This window comes from Enhydra lutris, unplaced genomic scaffold (assembly GCF_002288905.1).
Source record: "Enhydra lutris kenyoni isolate GAN:26980312 unplaced genomic scaffold, ASM228890v2 scaffoldscaffold69, whole genome shotgun sequence".
NCBI lineage: Eukaryota > Metazoa > Chordata > Mammalia > Carnivora > Mustelidae > Enhydra > Enhydra lutris.
In genome coordinates this window covers 1,095,528-1,122,652 of record NW_019154153.1, presented here as the reverse complement: position 1 = coordinate 1,122,652, position 27,125 = coordinate 1,095,528, and the positions used below count along the sequence as shown (strand labels likewise).

The following is a 27,125-nucleotide window of genomic DNA, read 5'->3' as shown; positions in this document are numbered from 1 at the left end:
CTCCCGGGAATTCAGTCTCGCAGCGTGGCGCCATCTGTCTCCCCGTTCCTCTCCCGGGACCCAACCGGATAATGCATCGGAGCCGTTAGTAGCTGGCAGAAAGGAAAGCCGGAGACGGCAGAGCCGGACCACGCAGCGGCCAGGGGTGGGGACGGGGACAGGGACGACGGCCACAGACAGCCCTGGAGTCTCGAGCTGGGGCCTGACGTGCAGGGACCGAGAAGACCGAAGTGGGCTGATCAGGGGCAAGGGCAAAGCAGGAAGCGACTGAAGTTGGGCGACGGGGCTCGCGGGTAAGAGCGGGGACGAAACTTGCGAGCCGGCCGAGGGCCGAGGGCGAGGGGATCACAGCGGCCTGGGCCGCGGGAAACCCGGGCGCGGACGCGAAAGGCGGGGCGGAGGAGCGAGGGGAGGAGCGAGCACCTGTGCGCACCGCGGGAGGAGGGCCCAGCGCGGCGCGGGTCCTCGGCACAAGCCCTGCCCCTCGGCGGCCCGGCCCCTGCGCGCCTGGAAGCCGGAAGCGGGCGAAGAAGAGCCAGTTCGGAGCTTTTCCGAGGAAGGGGAAGCCCAGGGCCGGTGCCCCACAGAGGCCCAACCGCGGGCCGCCAGCGCTCTGCGACAGCGCGGGACCATGGGGACTCCGCGCCGCGGGCCACCCCTCCTCCCGGGGCCCCCGCTGGGGCGGCTGCTACTGCCCCTGCTCCTGAGCGGGCTGTCCCTGGCTCGCGCCTCCCCGCGGCTCTTGGACTACCCGGCGCCAGTCTGCTCTCAGGAGGTGAGACCCCGACGCGCCCCGAGGATGCTGCGGGGGCGGGCGAGGTGCCCCTGGCCGGGAAATGCGCGAGGGTTCTCAGCGGGTCCGAGGGTCGGCCACGAAGAGCGGCCACGCTCCGGGGGACACTTGGAGTGGTGGGAGTTGCGGGGAGGACGGGAGAGCAGAGGGAGTTTTCGGGGTAAACTACCCGACCCGGCGTCCTGGGCAGGAGGCGGGAGGGCCGCCGCCGGGCGCCCACGGTTCGGAGAAGGAGAGGGAGGCGTAGGGCCAGGCCGGAGAGGCGGGCAGAGTGGGTTAGAAAGGGGTGGGGAGGGCCCTTCGGGGGAGCCAGGACTGGCCCGGAGCGGCCTCCTCGCTGTGCACCCTGCAAATCCCCGTGGTGCCGGGGCGGGCCACGGCCCGAGCCCCGGACACCCATCCTGACCTCGAGAGCTTCCCCTCAAAGGAGTCCGGCCAGCCCCGGCATTCGGATTAGGGGGCCGCTGTTCGGAAGTCTGGGGCCGCCTCGGATCTTGGCCCTACTCCCCGGGAGGGACCCCGCGGTTCTAGAGCTCTGCGCGCGAATCGCGCGGACGGCGGGTGCGGGCTAAGGGCGCGGAACGGTGAGACTGGGACACTTGTGCGGAGGGTAGCCGGCTAACTCCAGGCGACACCTCTCCAGAGGGGCGAAGCCCTGAGGATTGGGCAAAGGATTAAGACACCACCTTTCCAGCTCCCACCACCACTAGGGTCCAGTTTGTATCTGTCAAGTAGTACCCGGGCTGTTCCCCCAGGAAGTGACACACCCCACACCCACCTGTTGGGAAGTGGCCTTTTGTGGAGGACCATCTTCAGGGCAAAAAAACAAACAGCAAATCACCGTGCCCACCTCCACAACTTCTCCCCCCAAAGCTGCCCTCTCTCCTCCACTTGCTCTCTGGTTTTCTCAGCCCACCCCCACCACCACTTTTTTTTTTTTTTAAGATTTTATTTATTTATTTGACAGTGAGAGGATCACAAGTAGACAGAGAGGCAGACAGAGAGAGGGGGTGAAGCAGGCTCCCCACTGAGCAGAGAGTCCAATGTGGGGCTTGATCCCAGGACACTGAGATCATGACCTGAGCTGAAGGCAGAGGCTTAACCCACTGAGCCACCCAGGCGCCCCCCCTCTACCACTCTGACCCAGTATCTGAGTCAGAGGATGTGAAACAACCAAGGAGATACTTCTCCTTATCTAATTTTGTGGAGGATTTGCCAAAAGAGGGTGGAGATGAATGACTAGCAGGATTTTTTTTTTTTTTTTTAATGTGAAAGATGTTGGGAAATGGTCTTGAGACTCCCACTTTTAGGCAAAACAGGACATATGCTCAGCAGATCCTTCCCACAGAAGTTGGTATAGAACTATTCTACCTAGAGAATTCGGTGTTCATTTTTTAGTGGCCATTTGCCAGCTGCCTGCAAAATACAAGGTCCTACTGTTGCTCTGAACTGAAACTGTCAAGAAACACCCCTGGGACCCTAATGTCCGGGAACTTAAATCATCTAGGAGGGGAAGAGGCTTGAAGATGCTAACTATGGTACAGGGCAGCCTGTAGCAAGTGCTCTTTGTGCAACCAGGGAGTGTGCAGAATTCCAAGAAGAAAACTTATTTCCAGCTGGGATGTTCTTCATCGCAGATAAGGCACTCGGGCAGCCCTGCGGCGGGGGAAATTCAGAACCAGAGGTTGTGGAGCAGTCCAGGCAGCAGAAAGGGGATAAAGTGGGTGGCTGCAGTGGAGGGTGTGTGTGGCAGAGAAGTGAAAGAAGAAGCTAGAAAGGCAGGTAGGGACTCCATGGTGCCCTGGTGTGAGAGCTAGACTGTTTGACTTTAATTGCTCAGTGGGAAGCACTTCTGAAAGTTAGGAGCAGGAACAGGGCTGGAGAGAGATACTTACTAGCCAGAGTTGTCTTAGATCTCCCACGGTTTTTCCCCCTCCCCCACCTTGCCTTTACATTCCCACCTGGCTCACAGCCCCCTTATCTTCATGGACTAGTCCCTTTATTTTTTTTTTTTTTTTAAGATTTCATTCATTTATTTGAGAGAGAGAGAGAGAGAGATGAAAGGGGAGAAGGTCAGAGGGAGAAGCAGACTCCCTGCAGAGCTGGGAGCCCAATGCTGGACTCCAGGATCACAACCTGAGCCGAAGCCAGTGGCACAACCAACTGAGCCACCCAGGCGCCCCTGGACTAGTCCCTTTAAAAAGAAAGAAACAAGCACCTTTCAGATTTCTCTGCCTTCTCAGAGCACGCATTTGCATCCTGACTTCACCACCTAGAATCCCTGCAAGCTTGAGCAGCTCAAATGGCCTGCGGCTGGGTGTCCTCCCTTCCACAAGAAAGGGCTGGATGAGCCATCACAAAGTTTGTCCGAACCACTTTCCAGAATATAAATGCCTGTCCAAAGCCCAGGTGGATTGAGTGTTCAGTGACTGTCTCCCAAGACAGAGAGGAGCCTTCTGCACACCTGTTCTGTTCCTAGCCTGGTGCCGCACACACAGGATGTGGGGGCTTGATAAATATTTGTGGAATGAGAGTAAAAGGAATGAGTGAATGAATGAATGAAAAGCAGTGATTACCTGAGACCAGGCATAGCACTGTTTCTGGCTTCCTGGGTTTAATAGCTCAAAACCCAGATGACTCTTGGGTTCCCCACAGAAATCGATATTGGAGTGACCATAAGTAATTGCAATTTCCTGAGCAGTCTCCGGGTTGGCCCTTCCCCTGGCCTGGCCTTTTCCTCAGGTCCCCCAAGACAGCTAGCCCACGGGAGCTCAAGGGAAGACAGTGACTTGGATTTGGTCGGTATGAGTGTTAACATACTGTTTTATAGACAGGATGTGTGTTGTCTTACAAATCCTTTTTTCTTTCCTGAGCACTTTGTGGTTTTGACTTGTGGCAGAATGTTTGATTTAAGCCTTCCCTTCCGATTGCCATGTGACTCTTCTGGTGTAAAAGGCTGTGTTCTGGGGACACTCATACTTGGTGGAGGCTTTCCAGCAGTCCTGGCTGCCAGCCCAGTTACCAGTTCCCAGGCCATCACGCCCGACTTCGCACCCTGACCGCACCAGGCAGGCCTTTCTTCTAGAGACTGTAACAGCACAGAGCTGCTGGCAGGACCCAGCAGGGCTGGGCAGGGGAGAGACCACACGGGGTCCAAAGACCTGGTCTCTGGGTTGGGCTTCCCTGCCTACCCGCTCTGCAGGTCTGGGTCAGTCACTCCACTGTAAGGAGCCAGTGTTCTCATGGATAAAAGCAGCTCACCTCACAGGGTTCTGAGGAGAGCAGATACCGTGGAGGTGAGTGAAGGCACCAAACTACATGTGTTGTAGCTTTGGAAGGCTCCAGGGCATTCCATGGACCCATAGCTCCGGGCCAGGCGCTGTACTGGGGCTTCACCTGCGCAGCTTCCCTCCACACTCACAACAGCCCACCAGGCCGCACCACTGCCCCCTCCTAGAGAGGCTGGGTGATTGGCTGAAGGTCGCCCCGCTAGAGAAGCCAAGCAGTCTGTGACTTCAGAGCCCACTTTTCTTGACCAGGCACTTGGTGTTGTTCTTTGAATGTACAGAGGTTGACACAGTGAAAAGAAATTCCTTCCTTTTAATCCTCACCACTGTGGAGAAAGACTATTGGCCTACCTGTTGCAAGTGTCCCTTTTTTTCTTTCTTTCTTTTTTTTTTTTTTTTTTTTTTTTCATTTAGTTGTTATAGCTGTGATTCAGAGCATGGATTCTGGAGCAAAACTGCATGGGTTTGAGGGTCAGCTCTGTTGGACCTTGGGCCACTTAACAGACCTCTCTGTGTCTCAGTTTTTTCATCAGTAAAAATAGGATAATGGGGGTGGGGAGCGCCTGGGTGTCTTAGTCGGTTGAGCCTCAGACTCTTGATTTCAGCTCAGGCCTCGATCTCAGCATCCCAGATCGAGCCCTGCTTAGGGCTCTGCACTTAGCACAGAGTCTGCTTGTCCCTCTCCCTCTGCCGCACCCACTATGTGCACCTGCATGCGTTCTCTCAAATAAATAAATAAAATCTTTAAAAAAAAATAAAAATAAAACCCAAACCAACAGATCTCTGTCCCAGCCCTCGCTACTCCCTAAAACGTTCCCAAAGATGATCACCTTCCACTTATTTTAGGGTTTTTTTTTTCCTTCCTGGCATTTGCCTCCACATTTCTAAATATACTTACATTGTTATTCTTGACTTGTCAATGTTAGATGTTACCTATTGACTCATAGTAGCTAAAAATTTAAATTTCTTAAATTTCTCCTTCCATGGCTTCTCCCAATGTCCCCATTGTAGTTATAACACAATTTTAGTGAAATCCATCATCTGTGTTTGTAACAAGTAGGTAACCTTCACTGCTGAGGCCCATAGGTGTACTTTGATTACATTCCTTTTCCCTTTCCGAGATGATAAGTGCCTTAATTCCTCCGTAATCTTCCATGTAACTAGTCAGGTTTTTTTCTGTCAGATTTGTCAGATGTTGTTTCCTCCAAACATCAGATAATTCCATCGATTCCATTCCCTCTACCCCCAGACAACTTCCTCCCAGAATCCTGGCTTCTCCAGCTCCAGCCTCGACAGATCCCTGGCCAGGCCTGTGGTATAACTGTCATACTCGCTGTCCTGTGTTGGATCCTCTGTGCCTTCCCAGGGCCTCCCTCCCTCATTCTCCTGGAACATATCCTCCTACAGTTCCTAAGAAAAGGTATAAGGGTATAAGGGAAATATATACACATATATACCCTCACACTTTTTATTAATTTGGCTGGGCATTAAAATCACAGGTTAAAGATAATTTTTCCTCAGAATTTTGAAGGCCTTGTTCTGTTGCCTTCTAGCAAACAATGCAGATGCTGAGGAGGCCAGGACCTTGCTGACTCTCTGTGTGTGGTACCTACTTTTTCTCCCTCTGGGATTATTTAGATCTTTTTATGCCTGGTATTCCAGAAGTTTCATCATGTTGGACCTTGGTCTGGGCCTTTTCTCCAGGCCATTCAGTGAAACTTTTTAATTTGGAAGTATGTATCCTTCAGTCTGGAGTTTTCTTTGCTTTTTAATTTCTTCCCCTCTGTTTTCTGTATATTCTTCCTCTGGAAATCCAGTTAATCATACCTTGATTTCCTGAATTCATCCTCTAAATAGTCATTTATTTTCTCTCCTATTTCTGTTTGTGTTTATTCTACTTTCAGAGAAATTTCCTGAATTAAAGCCCAACCCTTCTGTGGGTTTTTTTATTTCCAAGGTTCATTTCCAAGGTCCCTGCTTTCTCATTTTACCACAGTATCCTGTCCTTGTCAGTGTCCTCTCATCTCTTTGAAACTATCATAATTTTGTTTGTTTTAATTTTATTCTGTTCCCAGCATTATTTTTAAAAATGTGTATGTTTTGATCTATTTTTCATACAGGAAACCCTTCTTAAGTATCTCATACTCTTTGACTGTCTGGGAAGATTTTTTTTTTTTTTTAAGATTTTATTTGTTTATTTGACAGACAGAGATCACAAGTAGGCAGAGAGGCAGGCAGAGAGAGAGAGGAGGTAGCAGGCTCCCCGCCGAGCAGGGAACCCAATGCAGGGCTTGATCCCAGGACCCTGGGATCATGACCTGAGCCAAAGGCAGAGGCTTTAACCCACTGAACCACCCAGGCGACCCTGAGAATATTTTTTAATGAAGATTTTATTTATTTATTTGACAGAGAAAGAGTGAGAGCACAGGCAGGGGGAGTGGCAGGCATAGGGAGAAGCAGGCTCCCCACTGAGCAAGGAGCCCCGTGTGGGGCTTGATCATGGGATCATAACCCAAACCCAAGGTAGATGGTTAATGAACTGAGCATCCAGTTGCCCCATCTGAGAGTATTTTAAGAACAAGGTCTTAATCATGATGAGCACTGAGTAATGAAAATATATGGAGTGTTGATTCATGATAGTGTATATCTGAAACTAATATATCACTGTATGTTCACTATACTGAAATTAAAATGAAAAACTTAATGAAAAAAAATTTTTTTAAAGAATGAGGTCCTACGGGTGGCTGCGTGGTCCATTTGTTAAGCATCTGCCTTTGGCTCAGCTCTTGATCCCAGGATCCTGGGATCAAGCCCCACATCAGGCTCCCTGTTCAGGGGGAAGCCTGCTTCTCCTTCTCCCACTCCCCCTGCTTGTGTTCCCTCTCTCGCTGTAACTCTCTGTCAAATAAATAAATAAATAAATAAATAAAATCTTTAAAGAAAAAAAAAAAGAAGAATGAGGTCCTTAAGAACTGATTAAATACTCTGTGTAGGTAGGGGTTATCGATCGCTGGACTTTAGGGAGTCGGGCAAGTAGAGAACATATCCTGTCCATCAGTGGACTCTCAAATGTTGAAATCGAGAGGTCTTTTCCAGGGCTTGGCTGCCAGTGTTCTGAGATCAGAGCAGGGAAAGAGGTAAGGGTTCCCAACATTCCCTGTGCAGAACTTCACTGAACCAGACCCCCTTCGGTTCCTTTGTTTATACTACCTATACTACACATGATACCTTTAAAAGACCTGATGCTTTAAAAGGTTCTGTTGGCTTCTCTCTTGTCCTTTTTCCCTTCTGCACCACTCAGACCCAAGTTCCTCCACTTGACCTGAGCCATTTGCCTATGCCTCCTTCCACTTGGCCTTTAAAAATTTGTTCTCGGGATGCCTGGGTGATTCAGTCGGTTAACCAGCTGCCTTTGGCTCAGGTCATGATTGCAGGGTGCTGGGATCGGGCTCCTTGCTCAGTGGGGAGCCTGCTTCTCCCTCTGCCCACCACGCCCACTGCTTATGCTCTCTCTCAAATAGATAAATAAAATCTAAAAAAAATTTTTTTTAATTTGTTCACGTCTTTTGTCCACTGTGTTTTCTCTTTGTCCATGAAAATTCCTAAAAATGTTCTCTTTCCTAGAACTTTCCTATGGTTTGGGGAGAGGGAGACGATAACATATGTCTATGGTCAACATGCCATGACCTCTAATGGAATGTGTTATTCTGTATTTCACTGATATGCATAATTTTCTCTTCTGTTTAAATCTCTTTCCCCTCATCTTCCCTCTCTCCATCTGTTCTGCTTCCATCCCTTTACTCCAGTAACCCGTGTGTTAACGACCTGTGTGTTAACGACCTGCTATATATCTGTCCACATATTTTTATATGTTCATACAATGATATTCATCATATGTATCATATATGGGAAGGGTTTTCTCATCACTTATTTCCACAGAAAATTGGATCATATGCTAAGAAGTCCTTCACTTATGTTTCTTACTCATCAACACATCTTAAGCATCACTCCAGGTCAAAAGATAGCTACGTAACTCATTCTCTTTAACCTTTACGTGATATTTCCCAGTCAACAGCAGTGTTGTCCTCTGTGCCCTAGTCCTAGGAGTTTCTGGTGGGAGGAGAAATGAGCATGTGCGTGGAAGTTAATCTCCTCGCCGCCTTGGAAACAGAGTGACCCTAGAATGAGCAGAGGCAGCTGGTGGATTCTGTTGAATGTGTGAGTGCCTCACAGGGTTTCAGTGGCCGTGGGTGAGGGAGAATTCTGTGCCGGGAGCTGGACAGGACCCCAAGGCCTCATGAGCTGGTGTCCCAGAGGGTAGGGTCTGGATGAAATGGCATGCTTAGAATCAGTCCCGGAGCATGCGCAGGTTTTTATCCTTGTATCCACTCTGTGAGTGAACCCTGGTGGACATCTTCTCCCATCTTTACCCCGTCTCTCTGCTCCCTCTTGAGAGACAGGCAGTTGCTGACCCCAACACCTGGTTTACATGCATACACCAAATCCCTCTCTTGTCCTGAAAATTGTATTCCTGATCTGCTTCAACATCTGTCTTTCTACTCCACCTGATTGGTCCATTTTGCACGTGTGGGTAAGTCAAAATAGCCGAGCCTGAGTTCCTCCCTTGCTCTACTGCCAACCTGAATATGTGGAGGTCACCCCTTATAATAAAAGCTTCCATTTACTGAGTGCTTACTAAATGCCAAGCTCTGAGGAAAGGCAGCCAGTAATTAAAGAGCAGCCATTATGTGCCAGACACTAGACAAACACTGTGTCATTGAGCAGGCAGTGACATGGTTCCCTGAGCCCTGCAGCCAACAAAATTCTTCATCATGATTTCCTTAGGGCTTCTAGTAAGCGGCCTGTGTAACGGTTGGTGGCGCTATGTTATTTTATTTAACTGTATAATCAATACACAAATACATTTCCGCTGTTTGAAACTTTTTGTAATGCAGATATTAGAAGCGGAAAGTGAAGGGCTCCCTCCCACACTCACACGGCCATCACCACCAGCCCACTCCCTACCCCAGGATCTTAATGTGTGTCTCATTTAATTCTCAACAATGCTCTGGACATGGTATTATGATCATTCTGATTTTACAGTTGAAGAAATCAAGGCCTGGCAACATTTGGTGTCTGGCCTAAAGTCACTTAGCTGGTAAGTGGTGGTAAGGTGACTCAGCTCCAAGGATGTGTGTGCGTGTCTTCCAAAGTAGAGTCAGCTGGCCAGACTGAAGTCAGTGATTGCATTTCCTACTGGTTGTAATTAGGGCTTCTAAATTTGGCTTTCCAGAGCTCCTCTGGGTTAGAGAGTTCACACATATTGCCGAAGTGGGAGGCAGCTATGAGGTCACATTTGTGCTTCGGTTTTCTGATCTATAAAACAGGGCTGAGGGTAACGCTTAGTCCTAAATTCATGTGAGGATTAGAGAAATACTCTGTCTCCATCACCCAGATCAGGGCCTGGCACCTAAGAGGGCTCGTAGGGAGGTGGTGAATTTTCCGCAGCTGACCCTGTCACGGGAGCTGTGGTTTCGTTCCCTTCTCTCGCAGCACTGTCGTTCAGACGGGAGGTGCAGGGCCCCAGGGTATTTAGAGGGCTTTCAGCGGGGTGCCCTGAGAGAACCCTCTCAGTGTCTTTTAAAAGGGGGAGGTTCCAGCACCCGGCTAGCTCAGTCGGCAGAGCATGAGACTCTTAAAAGTGGGAGGTTCCCAGCTGTTAACAGTTACTCAGAAAATGCCCTTTCCATTCTGTCATCCACTGGACACACTTGCCATCCTGTTTCTCCCTGGGTAGGCAGGATGGGAGAAGCGTGAGGAGATGATGATTCCCTGCCCCAGGAGTGGCCCCCAAAAGCAAGGGTGGCGCTGTGGACATCTTAGTCTTAAGAATGAGCCAAGAGAAGCATGGGGAGCCTAACTGATGAATGACCATTCTTTCCCTGCTGTAATTACCTCCTTCCTTTCTTCCACAGGGACTAAACTGCGCAGTCAAGAATAGTAAGTCATCTGTTTGGGTTCGTCCTGCTAATATTAAGTGCTAACCTCGTGCAGCTGTCTGACAGGAGCGCTGTCCCTCCCCCTAGGCTCAGGGTGAGGGTGACAGCCTTTGGCGGGAGGGATCCCTGAGAATCCAGGCCGTGTGCACCTGTGCCTCCTATCGAGAATAGCCGTGATGCGAAAGTCAGGAAGTGAGACATGGGATTGTCACTTAGGTTTTGAACACATTATCTGGGGTGCCGCCCCAGTGTGTCTTCCAGATGACTTGATTTGCCAGATCTTGTCACTAGAATGTGAGAGACACCTGTGAGGTTGATCCTGTTTTATGTTTCAATTCAAGCAGGAGGCACATAATTCAAGCATCTGTGCTAATTAGGGACAAGCCCTGGCATAAAATATGTATCACCTTTTATTACTACCCCATTCCTTCCCGTGCCCCATTTCACTGCCTTATCCCAAAACCAAGTTTCATGCTTTGCCTCCTCTCCTAAAATGTCCTTTAGACTTCAGAGCTTTGCAGGGGCTCAGGCAAGCTGGAGAAGAGAGGGGCGGGGTGGCAGAGCTGGCCGGGGTCCCAGGCCCTGTGCGTGCACGATCAAGCTCTCTGGAGCCACTCCTGGGGGATCTTGCTTGCATGCCTCCTTCTCCAGCAGCTTCTTCAGGTTCTCGCAGAGCATGGCGTTCTCTGATTCCTGCATTTTCTGGCTCCAGGTACCTGCCTGGATGACAGCTGGATCCACCCTCGAAATCTGACCCCTTCATCCCCCAGAGATGTCCAGGTCCACCTGGACTTTGCCCACAACCAGCATGGAGACCTCCTACCTGTGGCTCGCATCAGATGGACCCTGCAGACAGATGGTGAGCGGGCGTGGGGGGAGGGGGACCGTGCTGGGGGGTCTACCCTCCTCTAGGTGAGCCTGTACGTCAGACCAGCTGCCTCTCCCACCAGATTCAAAATGGGGTCCCGGACCCATGCTCAGACACGAGGGCCTAAATTTCATGCTGAAAGCCTCCATCATTTCATGCGGTCAATGAGTCCTTTTTCAGTGTTTTAGATATTAACCCATGATGCTGTCTTCTCAACCCACCATCCTTCCTTCGGCCTAAAATCCTTATCACCCCAGAAAAAAAAGTCAAGTGGTTCATTCTCTGACTGTGATACCGAATGGTAACACATTGGCCAGTGTGCTTTTTCCTTTAATTTAGAGGCAGGAATTTTTTTCTTTTTAAAGTCCTCTCCACACCTTGAGTGGGGCTCAAACTTATAACCCTGAGATCCTACTAAGCCAGACAACCATCCCTAGGGGCTAGCATGTTTTTAAAACAACACTCCCCCCACCAAAACCTCTTCAGGGATAGAGAGCTGTAGACAGAATCAGGAAGATTGGGGTTAACAAGAGCCAGCCCCACATTTGTGACCGGGGCCCTGGGGAGGTCATCCTCCTTATAGCCCCTGGTGCCTATCCCAGCCTCTCCAAGGATGGGGACAGCCAGGTTGGGACACCCAGGCCACATCGCCAACACCCTAGCCACAAATCTGTACAGCCTTTACCTCTGGCCCAGAGTAAAGTTTCAAGTATCCTTGCCTGGCTGGGAAGTAATTCCTGCAAGGCTGTCAGCTCCCCCAGGCCCAGGAGTGAGCTGGAGGGAACAGGAAGTAGAGGGTTAGGTACAGCAAACAGATTTTCTTTAAGAGTGAGTTAGCATAACGGGCAGGGAAGTGCCACGCCCAGCGGTTTGTCTCTGTTGACCTGCCTGTGTTTGTCTCTTCCCCTACCGGCGGCAGCGAGCATTCTCTTCCTGGAGGGTGCTGAGCTATCTGTCCTGCAGCTGAACACCAATGAACGCTTGTGCGTCAAGTTTGAATTTCTGTCCAGACTACAGCATCATCGCCAGCGGGTAAGCAGCCGGCCCCAGAGTGGACTGTGTTCCTCTCATGATAGTGAGGGGCAGAACGTGTTTTTGGGAACGTTCCAGACACGCCCACCCCTGCTTTTGCTCCCAACGTTCCCTAGTTGTTCAGCATAAAGTTGAGGGGAAGGCCTTGCACAGCCCCACTCCTGTTCCCTTCCTGTGTAACCGAGGTTCACGGGGTGGCAGGAGGGGCCTGCCTCCAGCAAAGAGCAGCTCTGTCCGATCCGGGAACTGCCATGGCTGGGGACACAAGCAAGGGAGTTCTGCAGAACTCTCCATTTATTTTGCTGCTCACTGCCCAATGGTAAAAGGTTGATTCACATTTGGCGGGTTTAAAGTATCAGTTCACAGAGTGTGGTCCCAGGACGGGCAGCATCAGCACGCCCTGTGAACCAGTCAGAAATGCAGAAGCTCAGGCCCCACCCCCGACTTCTAGAATCTGAAACACTGAGTCGGGGCCCAGCCGTTGGTGCTGAACCAGCCTTCCAAGTGATTGCGGGGCAAGCTCCTGTCTGAACACTGCCAGTCAAAATCTACCAAAGGGCCTATTCACGGATCTTCCGCAAACCCAAGCAGCCAAGACAGTTCCCTTCCCCTTTATTTAATGAGAACCCCCAAACTTGACTGCTGGCTGGTTGCTGAAGCCCAGGTGCCTAGATGGCTTTAGAAACAAAGGACCACACACCCCTGTCCACACCCAGACTAATTAGGATGTGAGTTTAAATCCGTATGTGTTATCTGCACCATCCAGAAAATATCCTCACACCTTCTCTTATCTCTGCAATGAAGGCACCTGCAGGCACAGGCTGAGTGGGGTTCTGTAACCTTCCCTCTGCACTTTTGTATTCTAGAACATTCTCAAGAAATCCAGGCTCTCCCATTTAAGGAGGAAGAGTCACTTAACAAACGGTTTTTAGCTGCTTCTTGTGTGTTAGCTCTCCCACTAGCCCCGAGTCCTCCGTCTCAGCTCCCTCACCCCACCATTCTGGAGTCTGCGGGCTGACGAGGGAGGAGGACTGTGTTGGCTTTCCCCAGATTTTCTGGCGTATGACACTACTGTCTACTGATGAGCCCAAATCTAGGTTTTTTAAGTAGGCAGCGAAGACCAGAGGAAGCAAAGAGCAGAGACGCGTCTCCCTCTGATTTTGGATCTTGCTGTGGTGGTTGTTATCTTCCCCTTTCACGGACCTTTCAAGGGGCAGGTGGGGGTGGAGTTCTCTGGGCACACACCACTGGGGGAGAGGTGTGTGTGTGTGTGTGTGACCTGTCCAACCTTGCCTTCCTCCCTCTCTTCAGTGGCATTTTACCTTCAGCCACTTTGTGGTGGAACCTGGCCAGGAGTATGAGGTGACGGTTCACAACCTGCCCAAACCCATCCCTGATGGGGACCCAAACCACCAGTCCAGGAACTTCCCCGTGCCTGGTAAGAGTGCCCTCCCAAGCCATTCCTTTCATCAGTTGGCTCTTCCTCTTGGAGAAGAAATCGGCAGGTGGCTCAGATAGCAGCCTTCCTGCTCAGCTGGGCCATGGCTACCATTGTCAGCACAAGGTACCTACAGAATGAGCAGACGCTGTGCTTGGGGAGCTCCTTGCCCAGGATGCATCAAGAAGACAAGCCACTCTCGGGAGAGCTTTGACCCCTGCTTCGAGCCTCGTCCCAGCTCTCATCACCTTGCTCTGCACTTTTGTCTTTTTCATTCACACCTGCCCTGCCTGGTTCTTCACTTTTTACCCACATTTATCTATCGCCGTCCCGTGTGTGACACCATCTCCTCTTCCCCCTCAGACCTATCGTGCCTAGGAAGACCGCTAGGCTTACCTTCTAAAATGTCATTTGATGTCTGTGTACCTTCTAGGTCCCTTTCCTGCCAGCATCTCAGCCACAACCTACATTGCTCATTGTTCAAAGCCAAGTACACGTGGAGCCCCAGCCCTCCCAAGGACAGGGTCTGGGGCTTAGACTCATCCGTGCACGCTCCTGAGCCCACCATTGCCTTGTGTGTAGTAGGCAGTGCAGGAAATGCTTGTTCAGAATGATGATAGCCTTCTTCATTCCTGGAGTGCTACACACACACACACACACACACACACACACACACACAGTCTGCTTACCCTGCTTTTATTTCTCTTCATATTACCCATCACTCCCTGACACATTGTCATGATATTTTCGTGGTGTTACATTATGCTGTTTTTTCCTTTGGTCTCTTCTACTGGAACGTGCTCTCCAGAGGGCAGGGGCTCTCCCTCATTCAGCACTGTATCTCTAGTGCCTACACCAGTGCCCGGCACAGGTCGGGTGTTCTAAGTGCTTGTCAGAAGAGTGAACCTCCCAGGGCCCTCCCTTGTTTCTATAGTAGACTGACCTAGTCCCTATCGCAGCAGTTCATACCTGTCACATGTCTTCTTAAACCAAAGTGAAAATGTTACAGTCAAGGCCATTAGGGAAGGGAAGTCAGAAAGAGGTCTTTGGAGCCATGGTCCTCAAGGCAGTCCGTAAGCCAGTGGCATCATTGAATCACCTGGGAGCCTGTCAGAAATGCAGATTTTCAGGGACCCTCCCCAGACCGACTGCCTCAGATACTACTGTAATGCACAGGAAAGTTGGAGAAACGCTGCTGTGACGGAACAAAGTACTTCTGCCCCTGTCAAGAGTCGGAGGCAACTGCAACAAAAGCTTGGGGCGGGCGGAGTGGGTGGAGACTCTCAGAGCAAGCTGAGGAATACAGCTGAGTCTGGAAGGTTCTCTGAGAGAGGAGGGAATGACACAACCAGGTCAGCCCCCAGTTCCGTGGAGCCCTGGCCCATGGCAGCAGTTCACTCCTGGAGCTCGCTTTGACAGGGCCGTCTTTGAACAGACTCCCCAGAAGGAAAGAGGTGGTTATCCCTGGTGTCGGGAGTCTGGAAAAGCCACTTTCTAAGGCTGAAGCTTAGTGGTTCCCCTTCTCTCCGGGTTGGCAGGCTGCGAGGACCCCAGGATGAGGATGACCACACCATGTGTGAGCTCAGGTAACGGCGGCCAGTGGCCCTGCTGGGAGAGCTTCCCCGAGTGCACACACGTGCGCACACATACCCCCCTCACTCCCAACCCGTGTCTGTGCCCTGGGCAGGCAGCCTGTGGGACCCCAACATCACGGCAGAGGCCCTAGAGGCCCAGCAGCTGCGGCTGAGCTTCACCCTGTGGAACGAGTCTGCCCCTTACCAGATCCTGCTGACCAGCTTTCCACACACAGAGAATCAGAGCTGCTTCCATCATGGCCTCATGGTGTCCAAGGTAAGGCGTCACTGTCCTGAGCACGAATGCCAAGGCGTCAAGCCCCCCAGTACTGTGGTTGATCCCAGGTCTGCACCACTCGGCTCTTGTCTTTCCTTCTGACACGTGGTCAGGGTAGAGTCAGGTCTGTGGTGGCTCTTTCCTTTGGCTCCATTGTATAGTTGATCTCTGCCCTGCTCGCCTCCCCCATCCTCTCAGTTCCTCCTTCCACACAGGCCCCCTGGTTCTGCTTGCCTTTTATTCCACCTGTTCCGAAAAGGACCTGAAGAGTTTTAAAACGTGGGTATCGAAACAAAGGGGAAATAAAGATGAGGAAACAAGATGAAGTGAGGGTGGGGTTTCTATGGAAAATGTGTGTCAGGCAGTTGTCTGTGAGTACAGGCTTGTCCTCACGATCCTCAGCAGCCAAAACAAAGAGAGAAACACTGGTCACTAGATGTGTTCCTGCATCAATGAGCCATTGCCATAGGGAAATGAAGTTTTTCCCGGAACGGAAACCTAGAGAGCCGTTCTCCACACGGCATTCCTCCAGGACCCACTGGACAGCAATGGCCACGTTCTCAGCAGCTGCCTTAGCGCTGCGGCAAGCTCGTGCCAGTCCAGCCTGATGCCCCCTCTCCTCTCCCTGCAGCCCACACTCGAGGAGTTCCACCAGCGGGCCAACGTCACGCTCACCCTGTCAGACCGGACTTGGTGCTGCCGCCACCGAGTGCAGGTTGGTGCGTGTGGTGCGGGCAGGTGTGGGAGCACATGCACAGGAGGGCACTCCACCTAGAGGGGCTGAGTAGGGAAGGAGGGCAGCTCAAGGACTCCTGCTCTCTCCAGGGACCTGGCTCCCCGACCCCCTGGGGCTCCCTGCCTAGAGAGGCATCCTGTCTGCCTTCTGTAGCACCATACTCCCGGCCTCCCAGAGCAGGGCTTCTTGGCACCCAGTAGCCGATGGGCGATCTTCCTCACAGGCCTGTGGGGGTCCTGGAGTGGCCGGCCAGGCTCTGCTCCCCGCAGCAGCCTCTATTGGCAAGGAAGCCTTCGCGGAGGGCCTGAGCCCCCCACCCAGCATCTCAGCGGCCCTCTCTTCCCCGCTTTCTCTGCTCCCCCAGATCCAGCCCTTCTTCAGTAGCTGTCTCAACGACTGTCTCAGACACTCCATAACCCTTCCCTGCCCAGAAATTCCAGGTGCTCCAGGTAGGAGGTGTATGGCTGCTCTGGGGCATTTTGGGGGATTGAGAGTGAAGGAAGATTAGCACCTTGAGCTGAGCCCTGACCTGGTGCTAAGGGTGGGGGTGGACTTTAATTTTACTTGGAGTTACTCAGGCTTGCAACACGGAGCTGTAGAGACACTCCTGGGTTGGCCTCCTGACTGCCTTTCATTAGCTGTGTAGCCGCAGGCAAGATACGTAACTTTTCTGATCCTCAACTTCTGTGACTGAAGAACTGGGGATCGTTCATGTCCGAGAGTTCCAGTTCCAGTACGGACCACAAAGTGCTTTACCACGTCCGCTTTTAATCCCCACAGATTGTGACTCCTCGGGCCATGAAGTAGAGCGTGCCTCCTGTAGTACGTAGATGAGGAAACAGAGGCACAGAGATGTTCAGTAACTTGTCCAAGAGCACTCAGCAGGGAAGTGGCAGAGCTGCTCATCCCCTCTTCTGGCACCGTGGCCCACCCCCCACTCAGAAGCCACGGCAGCCTAGCCCCGAATGGGGGCAGAGAGCCACAGCCATTCCATCGGCCGGAATGAGGATCTAGCCCCCAGGTGGGAGTTGGGGCACCTCTTAGCAGGCCAGCAGCTCACATGTGTCCTGTAGACATTGTCATTAAGCGGAACGGGTCTCTGGAATGCTCGGGGTAGGGCCGAGGTCACCAGCAGGCCCCTGGTGGACATCAGCGGTGGATTTTGTTATTACTGCTAATAATGAATACTGTTTTCCCTTTGTTCTCATTGCAGTCTCGATTGCAGGTAAGGCCAGCTGTCCTTCCCATCCACTGCAGGAGTCCCTGGGGCCCTTTGTCAGGGGCCACATGGCAAGTCCCTCACTGAGCCTCATCTAGAGCCAGGCAGAGAAGGAGGCCAGCCCGGGGGTGGAGGTCGTCAGCATGTCATGGCACAGGCCGGAGAGGACTGCCCAGGGGCTGGGAGAGCTCAGGGCTGGCGGGGCCGGCCTCCTTTGCCATGTCACTCATGCCGTTCCGCTTCCCACAGACTACATACCCCTGTGGGTGTACGGGTTCATCACGGGCATCTCCATCCTGCTGGTGGGTTCTGTCATCCTGCTGATTGTCTGCATGACCTGGAGGCTGCCGGGTAAGGATCATCACGGGGTTTGCCCCTCTGTTCCCCCTCTTTCTCCCCAGGCCCTCCTCTTCCCACTCGTCCCTGAGAGGCCATACTGGGGGGGCACCCTGTAGTCCCAGCCCTTCCATCTCAACTGAAGTACCGACATTGTGTCTATTGGGCCACAGCAAGCTTAACTGTCAGGAGCTTAGCCTGCAGAAGGCTGACATGAGCTCAGATCCCAGCCCCACCACTTACGCCCCAGGCCGATTACTTCAGTCCCTGAGCCTTGGGTTCCTCTTTTATAAAATAGAAATTAGAAAGATACCCACATCATAAAACGAACGGAAGGATTACATGAAATATCGTATATGACTTCTTAGACTTGAGCCTGGCACTATTTGCTCGACAGATGTTAGCCATAATTTTGTTTATTGTTACCAAAATTAATATTTTTAAAATGAACTGGATTGGAGGAGTAAGGGTAGGGTTTCCCTGCCTCAGACATGATCAGCCAGGCAGGTGGGAGAACCTGAACGAGCCCATCCTGCAGCAGCCCCAGACGCGTACATCTGTTGGAGAGAACAGCAAGGGATAGCATGATGTGACAGAGAAGGCTCTGGATGGGCCCAGAACACACAGATGTGGCCCCCAGCTCTGCCTCCCTGCAGCTTGCTGAACAAACCCTAGATCTGGTTTTGCCTTCTGGAAAATGGGATAATAACCCCTCCTTCTCAAGGTTGGGGTGTGGATTGAATGGCCCAGCATGGAGGGTCCTGGCCAGTGGGTGCTGGGAGATAGCAGCTCCCTCTCCCTGCAGCCCTGTCTGGCCAAGTTCTGAGCAGAAAGCATATAAGGCCTTCTGGTGAGGGACTGGGCCTTTCCCTGCCCCTCCATGGCCCCGCACCGCTCCTTCACTGGCCTGAGAGCCGTTCCCACACTTACAAGGCTCATCAAGGTTGAGTATCAGTCATTATTAATTGTTGTGTGATGGGCTCTGGAAGACCCACCTCGAGGGCCCTTCTCCACAGGACCATTAGCAGGGTCAAATAAGTTAACATCTCCGTGAGTGCTTTAAAGATTGATTGATTGATTGATTTGGGGGCTGGCGGGAGAAAGAGAAGGCATCTCAAGCAGACTGTCCGCTGACCGCCAAGCCCCCACGGGGCCCCATCTCATGAGCTGAGACAAAACCAAGAGTCGGACGCTTACCTGACTGAGCCAGTCCCTCCCCACCCCCCAACCCCACCCACACCCCCACCTCCTGCCGTGAGTGCTTCCTAAACTGTAAAGCCCTCCATAGATGCCAGGGAGGCTTTTTCTTCATTTCCGTAGTTACACTCTGACCTCTTATTGAAGAGTCCCCTACACCATGGGGTAAAGGAAAGGACACTTGTTTGACTGCCTTTGGTAGTTCTGGGAAGAGGCCCAAGAGGTGGGAATTGAAATTCAGGTTCGAAAAGTCTTCCTTGGCCACCCGTGCATTCTGGGCGTCCTGCCACGTCACTGAGGAGCTGACTCCCGCACCACGGTTTCCTTCTTTGCGTCTCTGGGGGAACCGTTGCTTCAGAATGTTGTTTCCTTTCCTCACCTCAGAAATACCCGGAGGAAGTGTTGTAAATGGGCCTGGTGGGGGCTGCTTCTGGAGAAGTGTCGTAAGCCTCTTACAAGGACACTTCTGGGGAAGAGGCTTTCCCTGCACTGGGGGGTTTCCTCAGGGTTGGCCAGACCGTGGGGAGGAGAGGAACCGTTGCTAGAACGAGGGACAATGTGGGGGATCCCCTAGTCACCATGCCGGGGTTCCTGGCTAGGTCAGTGCTACAGAATATTCCTGACCCCAGCTGACTGTGTACAATGTGCCAGACATTTCACAGATACAATCTCTTTTAATCTCCACCACACAGACACCTTTTACAGAGGAAGAAACTGAATTCCAGAGCCCTCAGTAACTTTCCCAGATCTCCCAGCTGTTGTTGGCAGACCTGGGAGTCACACCTGAGCAGCTCCTCACAGCACAGAGTCCTGCAAAGGCCCCAAAGCACCTAGCAACTGTTGTTTCTGAATGCTGTCTGCCCTGGGTCAGGGGTGGGCCAGCGCTCCATCAGACGCCCCCGGGAACTGGTCCCTGCTGCTCCTCCAAAAGAGCCGCTCCAGTGTATTTTTTTTTCTTTCAGGGTCTCATCGTGAAAAATATGGTAATGACAGCAAATGCACAGGTCAGTGTTTCCTGGTGTGGGTGGGTTGGGTTTGGTGAGTGTTGCTGTCAAAGGCATGCTCAAGGGTTCTCTCAAGACACAGGGTTGGGTTGCCTTCTGCAACTTAACTCCTGACTTCCTTCAGGAGACCTTAGCTTGGAGGACCTGCCTTCTAGGACCCCCACACAGAGGGGACCACAAATGGCCAGGCTGGGATACATTTTTGAAATCACTTGGGCAAGGGAAGGAAGAGTAGGGTACCATCTTTGATGAAGAGAGGTCCTGCCTATAACAGATTATAGAATATATAGAATACTATAACAGTATTCTGTAGGCAGGTCTTTGTGCCTTTTCTTCTTTTTAATTACAATAATTAAAGTGTAGGCTCAAGGCCAGATAGGAATCTTGAGGAAGAAATTCACTCTCCCAGAAGGCACCACACTGATTCTTTCCAGGCAGCCAGAACGGGCCTTACTGCAAGGCGTCGGCTGCATCACTGAGAATGGGGAGCCGGTGTCTGCTGGTCCAGCTGCCCCCAGGCTGACCAGTGGGGACCGCTGCCCTGGGCCTGCGGTTTGAGGGTCAGCGCAGATGCACAACCAAACCCAGGGGCCTGGCTTTCCTTGTTTCCTTCAGATGTCCTGCCAGAGACCAGCCTGACCCCACCACCCCTGAAGCCCAGGAAGGTCTGGATTGTCTACTCCGCCGACCACCCCCTCTACGTGGATGTGGTCCTGAAGTTCGCCCAGTTCCTGCTCACTGTCTGTGGCACAGAAGTGGCCCTTGACCTGCTAGAGGAGCAGGTCATCTCAGAGGTGGGGGTCATGACCTGGGTGGGCCGCCAGAAGCAGGAGATGGTGGAGACCAACTCCAAGATCATCATCCTGTGCTCCCGAGGCACCCGGGCCAAATGGCAGGCCATCCTCGGCTGGGAGGAGCCGGCCGTGCAACTCCGGTGTGACCGCTGGAAGCCGGCGGGGGACCTCTTCACTGCGGCCATGAACATGATCCTACCAGACTTCAAGAAGCCAGCCTGCTTTGGCACCTACATCGTCTGCTACTTCCGTGACATCAGCAGCGAGAGTGACATCCCCGACCTCTTCAACATCACTTCCAGGTACCTGCTCATGGACAGATTTGAGGAAGTGTACTTCCGGATCCAGGACCTGGAGATGTTTGAACCCGGCCGGATGCACCGCGTCGGGGAGCTCACAGGTGAGAACTATCTGCAGAACCCGAGCGGCTGGCAGCTCAAGGAGGCAGTGGAGCGGTTCCGGCAGTGGCAGGTCCAGTGCCCAGACTGGTTTGAGCGTGAGAACCTTTGCTCCGCGGATGACCAGGACCTCCCGTCGCTGGACGAGGAGGTGTTCGAGGAGCCCCTGCTGCCGCCAGGAAGAGGGATCATCAAGCAGAAACCCCTGATGCAGGAACCCGCCTCCGAGGGTGCCCTGGTGGGAGAGCTGCTCATCAGTGAGGAAGGAAGAGGACTGTCGAGGCTGGACCCTCAACTGCCCCAAGGAGAACTGGTAGCCCAGGCTCTCCAGACTGCAGTGCTCCCAATGGAGGAGGTCCCTCTGGCTCAGGCCGTGGAACCCATTCCTCTGGCCACCGAGAGCGACGCAGCGGGCCGGTTGACTGTGGGGGAGGCAGACGAGGCCTGCCCACTGTTGGAGGGCTACGGCCCACAGCGGAACAGCGTCCTCTGCCTCCCTGTGGATTCAGAGGCCCCACCTGTCCGCAGCAGCCCGATGGCATCGCCCAGCTGCCTCCCGGATGAAGTCCGGGAGCAGCTCGAAGGCTTGATGTTCTCCCTCTTCCAGCAGAGTCTGAACTGCCAGGCCCTGGAGGGCTGGGACAGAGCCCCAGTGGCTCTCAGAGACCTCTGCATGCCCTCCGAGGAGGAGCAACGGCAGTCGGTACAGTCTGACCAGGGTTACATCTCCAGGAGCTCCCCACAGCCCCCCGAAGGACTCACGGAGATGGAGGAAGAGGAGGAAGAGCGGGACCTGGGGACATTGGCCAAGCAGCTCTCTCCCGAGGACCTAGAGAACCTGAGAAGCCTCCAGAGAAGGCTCTTCTTCCAAGAGCTTCAGAAGAGCTCCGGCTGGGACAGTGCGGAGCCGGAGGAGCCCTAGGGCCTCCCCGCACGCAGGGTGTTGAGAGAAGGGAGTGTGTGTGTCCACAAGGGTTCATGAGAGTGTCTGTATATATGTATAGATTCCTGTATGAAGTGTTTGCCTTTAGATGTGGACCTCTCAAGCCCTTGGTCTGCCCCTGAAATTTCTTTCTCTGACCCTCTGATCATGTTCTGTCCCGGCAAGAATCCATAGCCTGTCCCTGCCCTGAGCCAGCGATACAGTGTCCTTGAGCCACCGTCGTGCCATTTTCAGTCATGCAACATTTATTTTGCACCTCTTGTTGCCAAGCGTGTGAGATGTAAAGGTAAATCTTACAAGGTAGCGGCCCTGGTCACCAAGGGGCTTACCGTCTGGTGAGAGTGACAGATTAGCAAACAGGATGGTCCTGTGTGTTGGAAAGGCTTGGTAGAGGTCTGCCTACGGCTATGAAAGCACACAGAAGGAGCAGCTGGGCCCAGAGACTATGGCTGGAGAGGGCAGCAGTCCCCGGGCAGGGGCGGCGCCTGGGGTGGGGCTGGTGCCAGGGGGGCTAGAGTGGGAGGACGGGGCACCTGGAGCCCGGGCTGGAGAGGGGCTTATGGGCCAGGCTAGGGGAGTTGGGACATCAGCCCGGTGGCCTGGCATTCCTTTGATAGGGTTACCTGCTGCCCTGCAGAGGAAGGATCTGAGGACCAAACATACCCGAAAGCCCCTGGGCAGCAGCACCCCCCGAGCTCTGGAGGTCCCAGAGCTGGGCACCCAAGCCTGGGTGTGAGATATGGAGGGCTCCGGCAGGGTGGGCGCAGGGGAGCAGGCCTCTCTGAGGGAGAGGGAAATGGGCCTCTCTGTACTTAAAATTCTGAGGCTCAAAGGCAGTATTCGAGGAGAGATGCTGAAGTTCAGTGGGTAAAGAAGCTGTTCTTCAGGTGCCTTCTTGGGAGGAGCTAAGGGCTTCTGTCTGTCTGTCTGGGTCCCGGCCTGGGAGGCCGTGTGCCCCTGCACTCGGGTGAGCTCCTCGCCTGTACCCTCGCCCTCAGCTGGAGCTCCGAGCTTCAGGGACGGAGTGATGGGAAACCATCCCAGGTTGTGTGTGTGTGTGTGTGTGTGAGAGAGAGAGAGACACAGACATGTGCACACAAGGGAGATGATCAGTAAAAGAAGGAATAAATGTGTTTACTCTGGTGAGAACCCCACATCGTTCTGTGGAGTCACGTGTTACCATAGGTCAAGTTCCCAGCTGTCCGGTCCTTCCAGTTGTGCGATTTCCCGGTGCAACCGCGGGGACGGCGGATTGGAGGCCCAGACTGCATGCAGCCTGTACACAGCCCCACGGCCACGAAGGACCAGGGGAGGCAGGGCTGCACACAGGGTGTCTGTGTCCCCCAAAATACCTCAGTGTGACAGTAGTGGAGGGACAGGTGATTAGGTCGGGAGGAGGGAGCCCCAGAGAGCTCCATGCACCCGTGAGGGCGCAGTGAGATGGTCATCTGTGACCCGGGCGGCAAGCTCCCACCACACATCCAGTCTGCCAGCTCCTTGGTCTGGGACTCGCTGGCCCCCAGAACCATGAGCCACTTGTGTACTTGCAATCTGCCCCATGTTCGGTGTTCTGCGCTGAGCCCTTCCAGACCGAGCAAGATTGGGAGCCACGTTCTCCCAGCTGCTGGCCTCTCAGGCTCTATCTCCCCTCCAGTAAGCTGCCCGTGGGCCTCGCTGGGGCCACATGCCTACCGAGCTTTCGGTGATGTCACCCCAGCTTCCACAAAGTGCTTACTCCATGTCCAGAGTGTGGAACAGCATGGTGGACTGGACACGCCACCGGCGTGCCCCAACCAGCGTGGCCCTGGTGCCCAGAAGCCTACTTGTCATTTGCATTGCATTCCCCACAAGCCTTGACGTCAGCTCTGCTGGCCTTAGAGGCCACGTGTCCTCAGTTAGCATTGTTCACTGCGTCCCCTCTCTCTCTAGGGTGGCTGCTTGTTTCCCTAACAACTTTATTGTGATACGGTGCACATCCATGTCATTCACAGCTGACCCTATGCAGTTCAGTGGCTTTTAAGAGTTCAGAACTCAGCAACCATCGGCATCATCAATTTCAGAACATTTCTCTTAGCCCAGAAAGAAATCCAGCACCCCTTCATCCTCACCACCCACCCCACTCAGCTCCCCATCCCTCTATGGATTTGCCTGTTGTGGACATAACCAGTACAAATGGAATTGTGAAGTTCCCCAGGGCTTCTGGACCCTTCCTTGAACGTCATGCCCTCGTTCCTCCCACGTTCCCTCCCTTTCCCTGGAGCCCCCAAGCTCACACTGGCCTTTGCTCACCACACATGCCGGAAGTTCTGTCAGCCTGTGGTGTCTGCTGTCAGCCCAATGCCAAGACCATGAAGAGCGTGTGTAAATAATGCCTTGCCTTGCTTTTCGTATTCTTCCGAAATATGGCTAATAAAATCCTGCTTCACCCAGAAACACCATTCTAAGAACAGATGTCCCACAAGCTGGGGTTTTCCTACCACTCAAGACCCTCTCCTAGGGGTACCTGGGTGGCTTAGTGGGTTAAGCCTCTGCCTTCGGCTCAGGTCATGATCTCAGGGTCCTGGGATCAAGCTCCGCATCGGGGGCGGTGGGGGGGGGTCTCTGCTCAGCGGGGAGCCTGCTTCCCCCTCTCTTTCTCTGCCTGCCTCTCTGCCTGCTTGTGGTCTGTCAAATAAATAAATAAAATCTTAAAAAAAAAAAAGACCCTCACCTAAGTAGAGTAGAGCAAAGTGGCCCAAGGAGGTGGAAGGACCCACAGTCAACGTGTAACCCAAACCTACAGTGGAGCGACGACCTGGGCCTGGCATCCAGCTTCCAATTCCTGGTGGGTTTGTGTGACTGCCTGCCTGCCATCTTTGATCCTAGTTGAGGTGGTGGGGGCTCGGGGACTGATTAGATGGTGGTGTAGACAGGCTTTCCAACTTTGCTTCTACCCTGGTTTCTCTTTTCTGCTTAGGAAGGACCTCAGAGGGGTTCAGCAGTTTGAGCTGGAATTTTTGAATGCCAGGGTGTGATGGATTTTACTTTGCTTCTGCTTGTCTTTAAAGATTAAAGCATAAAGGAGAGGAAGATGTACTTACAATGCAATGGGAAGTTTTAATCCTTTAGGCTCTGTGGTTGATGTCCTCCCTTCCCAAATAAATAAGGGCAGTGCCAGGCCTGCTTCTGCCCCAGCGCTTCCAGAAAAGACCCGCCAGTTCAGGGCCAGGAGACACCAGCTGCTCCAGGCTATGCAAGAAAGTAAGAGCCCAAGTATGCCTCAGTTTGGAATAAAAAGCAGAGCTGGTACTCCAGCCCTGCCTTGGGTTTCTCCAGTCTCCTTGGGTGGTTGGAGAGAGAGGTTCTTAATTTTTTTTAAGATTTTATTTATTTTTGAAGATTTTATTTATTCAGGATGCCTGGATGGCTCAGTTGGTTAAGCGTCTGCCTTGGGCTCAGGTCATGATCCCAGGGTCCTGGGATCAAACCCCGCATCGGGCTCCCAACTCAGTGGGAGGCCTGCTTCTCCCTCTCCCACTCCCCCTGCTTATATACCCTCTCTCGCGTCTCTGTCAAATAAAAAAATTTTTTTTAATTTTTTAATAAAAATAAAATTTTATTTTTAAAAAAATATTCATTTGAGAGAGGGAGAGCATGAATAAGCAGGGGGAGCGGCAGGCAGAGGGAGAAGCAAGCTTTCTCCTGAGCAAGGAGCCCGATGCAGGGCTTGATCCCAGGACCCTGAGATGAAGGCAGACGCTTAACCAAATGAGCCACCCAGGCATCCAGAGGGAGGTTCTTTAAAAGGAGGCTGACAGCAGCTAACCCAAGGCTGGGGCCTTGGCTCTGCCGCTGCCAGCCCGGAGATTGATCCGGTGGTCTTCCTGAGCTCTCAGGTTGCGGGAGGCTCAGCAGGGGCCCCGCCCTCATAGAGGTCTCTGAGGAGTGGACAGAACCTCCATGTGAGGCACTGGGGTGGGGTCCCACACATGGGAGCACTCAGCACAAGGCCGCCCTCGTTCCATCCAGGTGTTGCCACCCGTACCTGCTGCTGCCCTTGTGAGACCTCAGGGGCTCCCTGAGGTCTCATCGCCTCGCAGCCAGGAGCACAGACCAGCTTCCTTAGGTTGAGGAACGCGGGGCAGTTTAGCCTTCCTCGCATTGTTAGGACTTTCTTGTTCGGATGTTCGCTTTTTCAGATTACAAAAGCAATATATGATCCAATATTCAATATTATGGGAGAATATGAAATAAAGCGACTGCCCCCAGCCCCTGGGTACAGGCTGTGAAGTTGCGGTGCCCACTCGCAGCCTCCCACATCACTGCTAAATGGCTCCACTGTCCATCTTCTTGCTTTCGGTCCGTCCCTTGCCCTCCATGCCCTGCCAGCTCTCCCAGATCTTGGTGCTGGGTGCACATTCATGTCCTGTCCGTTTGAGTTGGTTGAGGCAGGTGAAGTGCCCTGGAGAGTCAGCCTTGTCTGTCAGAGGAACGTGGAGTCCCCCCTTTCATGATTTCAAGGATACTGGGAGGTCTTGTCCAACATGCCTCCCCAGACCCCAGTCCCCGGATTCCCTTCCTAGGAGGAGTAGTTCCCTAGGCTATTAGTTCCGTGGATCCTTCCTTTCTGATCAGAGAGAAAGAAGGTACAACAGTGACCTGAGAGGAGAGAGAGGAGAAAGACATGATGCCCGATTGGCTGTCCCCTGACTTTCACTCAGCGCCACTTCCTTGGGACTCACACAGAATAGGAAAACCAGCCCCTGTTTTTTAGCTAGACCATTCAGCTTTAATAAGAAGAAGTTGAACTTTGTCAACAGCTAAGTCTGAAGGCTGCCTGGGGTGGTGCAGATTTTGGAGACAGGCCTGGGTTCAAATCTGAATTCCTTTCCTGACTTCAGCATGGAATTCAGCAAGCTACTCTCTCTTTCTGGACCTCAGGAGGATGGAGCTCAAGCTCCCTTGTCCATGGCTGTGAGGACGAAATGAGCAGCTCTGCATTGGGGGCCTCCGCAGGCAAGCCCAGGATGTGTCCCCGGAGCCTCCCAAAGGCCAGAACCCAGGGACAGATTCAAGCCTTCGGCAAGGCCCGCATGGGGCCTCTGCACTGCCCACGCGAATACACCCCCGTCCACGTGCCATTTCTTCGCCTTTCACATGGTGCTTTCATGCATGGTTCCGCCGAGCACAGGGGGACAGCTAGCTTGCTTACCTGTGAGAAACATGTCAACATAACATGCTTAGTCAAATT

General features: G+C 52.9%; 1 protein-coding gene across 2 annotated transcripts; it reads left to right on the top strand.

The window, feature by feature from the left end:
- The first annotated feature begins 609 nt into the window (after positions 1-609).
- Positions 610-24,414, top strand: LOC111159730 (interleukin 17 receptor A). 2 transcript variants are annotated; one of them, XM_022522303.1, is made up of 13 exons: positions 610-775; positions 10,056-10,080; positions 10,792-10,938; positions 11,867-11,979; positions 13,291-13,417; positions 14,956-15,003; positions 15,105-15,268; positions 15,900-15,983; positions 16,369-16,453; positions 17,218-17,229; positions 17,473-17,574; positions 19,719-19,760; positions 20,376-24,414. In XM_022522303.1, exons 1-13 carry the CDS (start codon positions 632-634, stop codon positions 21,872-21,874), a joined length of 2,592 nt encoding a protein of 863 aa, XP_022378011.1. In that variant the 5' UTR covers positions 610-631; the 3' UTR covers positions 21,875-24,414. The 2 variants fall into 2 exon arrangements, with proteins under 2 accessions (XP_022378011.1, XP_022378012.1); XM_022522304.1 differs by lacking the exon at positions 17,218-17,229.
- Positions 24,415-27,125: the final 2,711 nt, after the last annotated feature.

Bases quoted from the DNA above. Each gene is read 5' to 3' on its own strand.
- LOC111159730 (XM_022522303.1), top strand. From the start codon at position 632: ATGGGGACTCCGCGCCGCGGGCCACCCCTCCTCCCGGGGCCCCCGCTG. The intron at 10,081-10,791 runs GTAAGTCATCTG...TTCTGGCTCCAG, and splicing joins AAACTGCGCAGTCAAGAATA to GTACCTGCCTGGATGACAGC. The intron at 19,761-20,375 runs GTCAGTGTTTCC...TGTTTCCTTCAG, and splicing joins TAATGACAGCAAATGCACAG to ATGTCCTGCCAGAGACCAGC.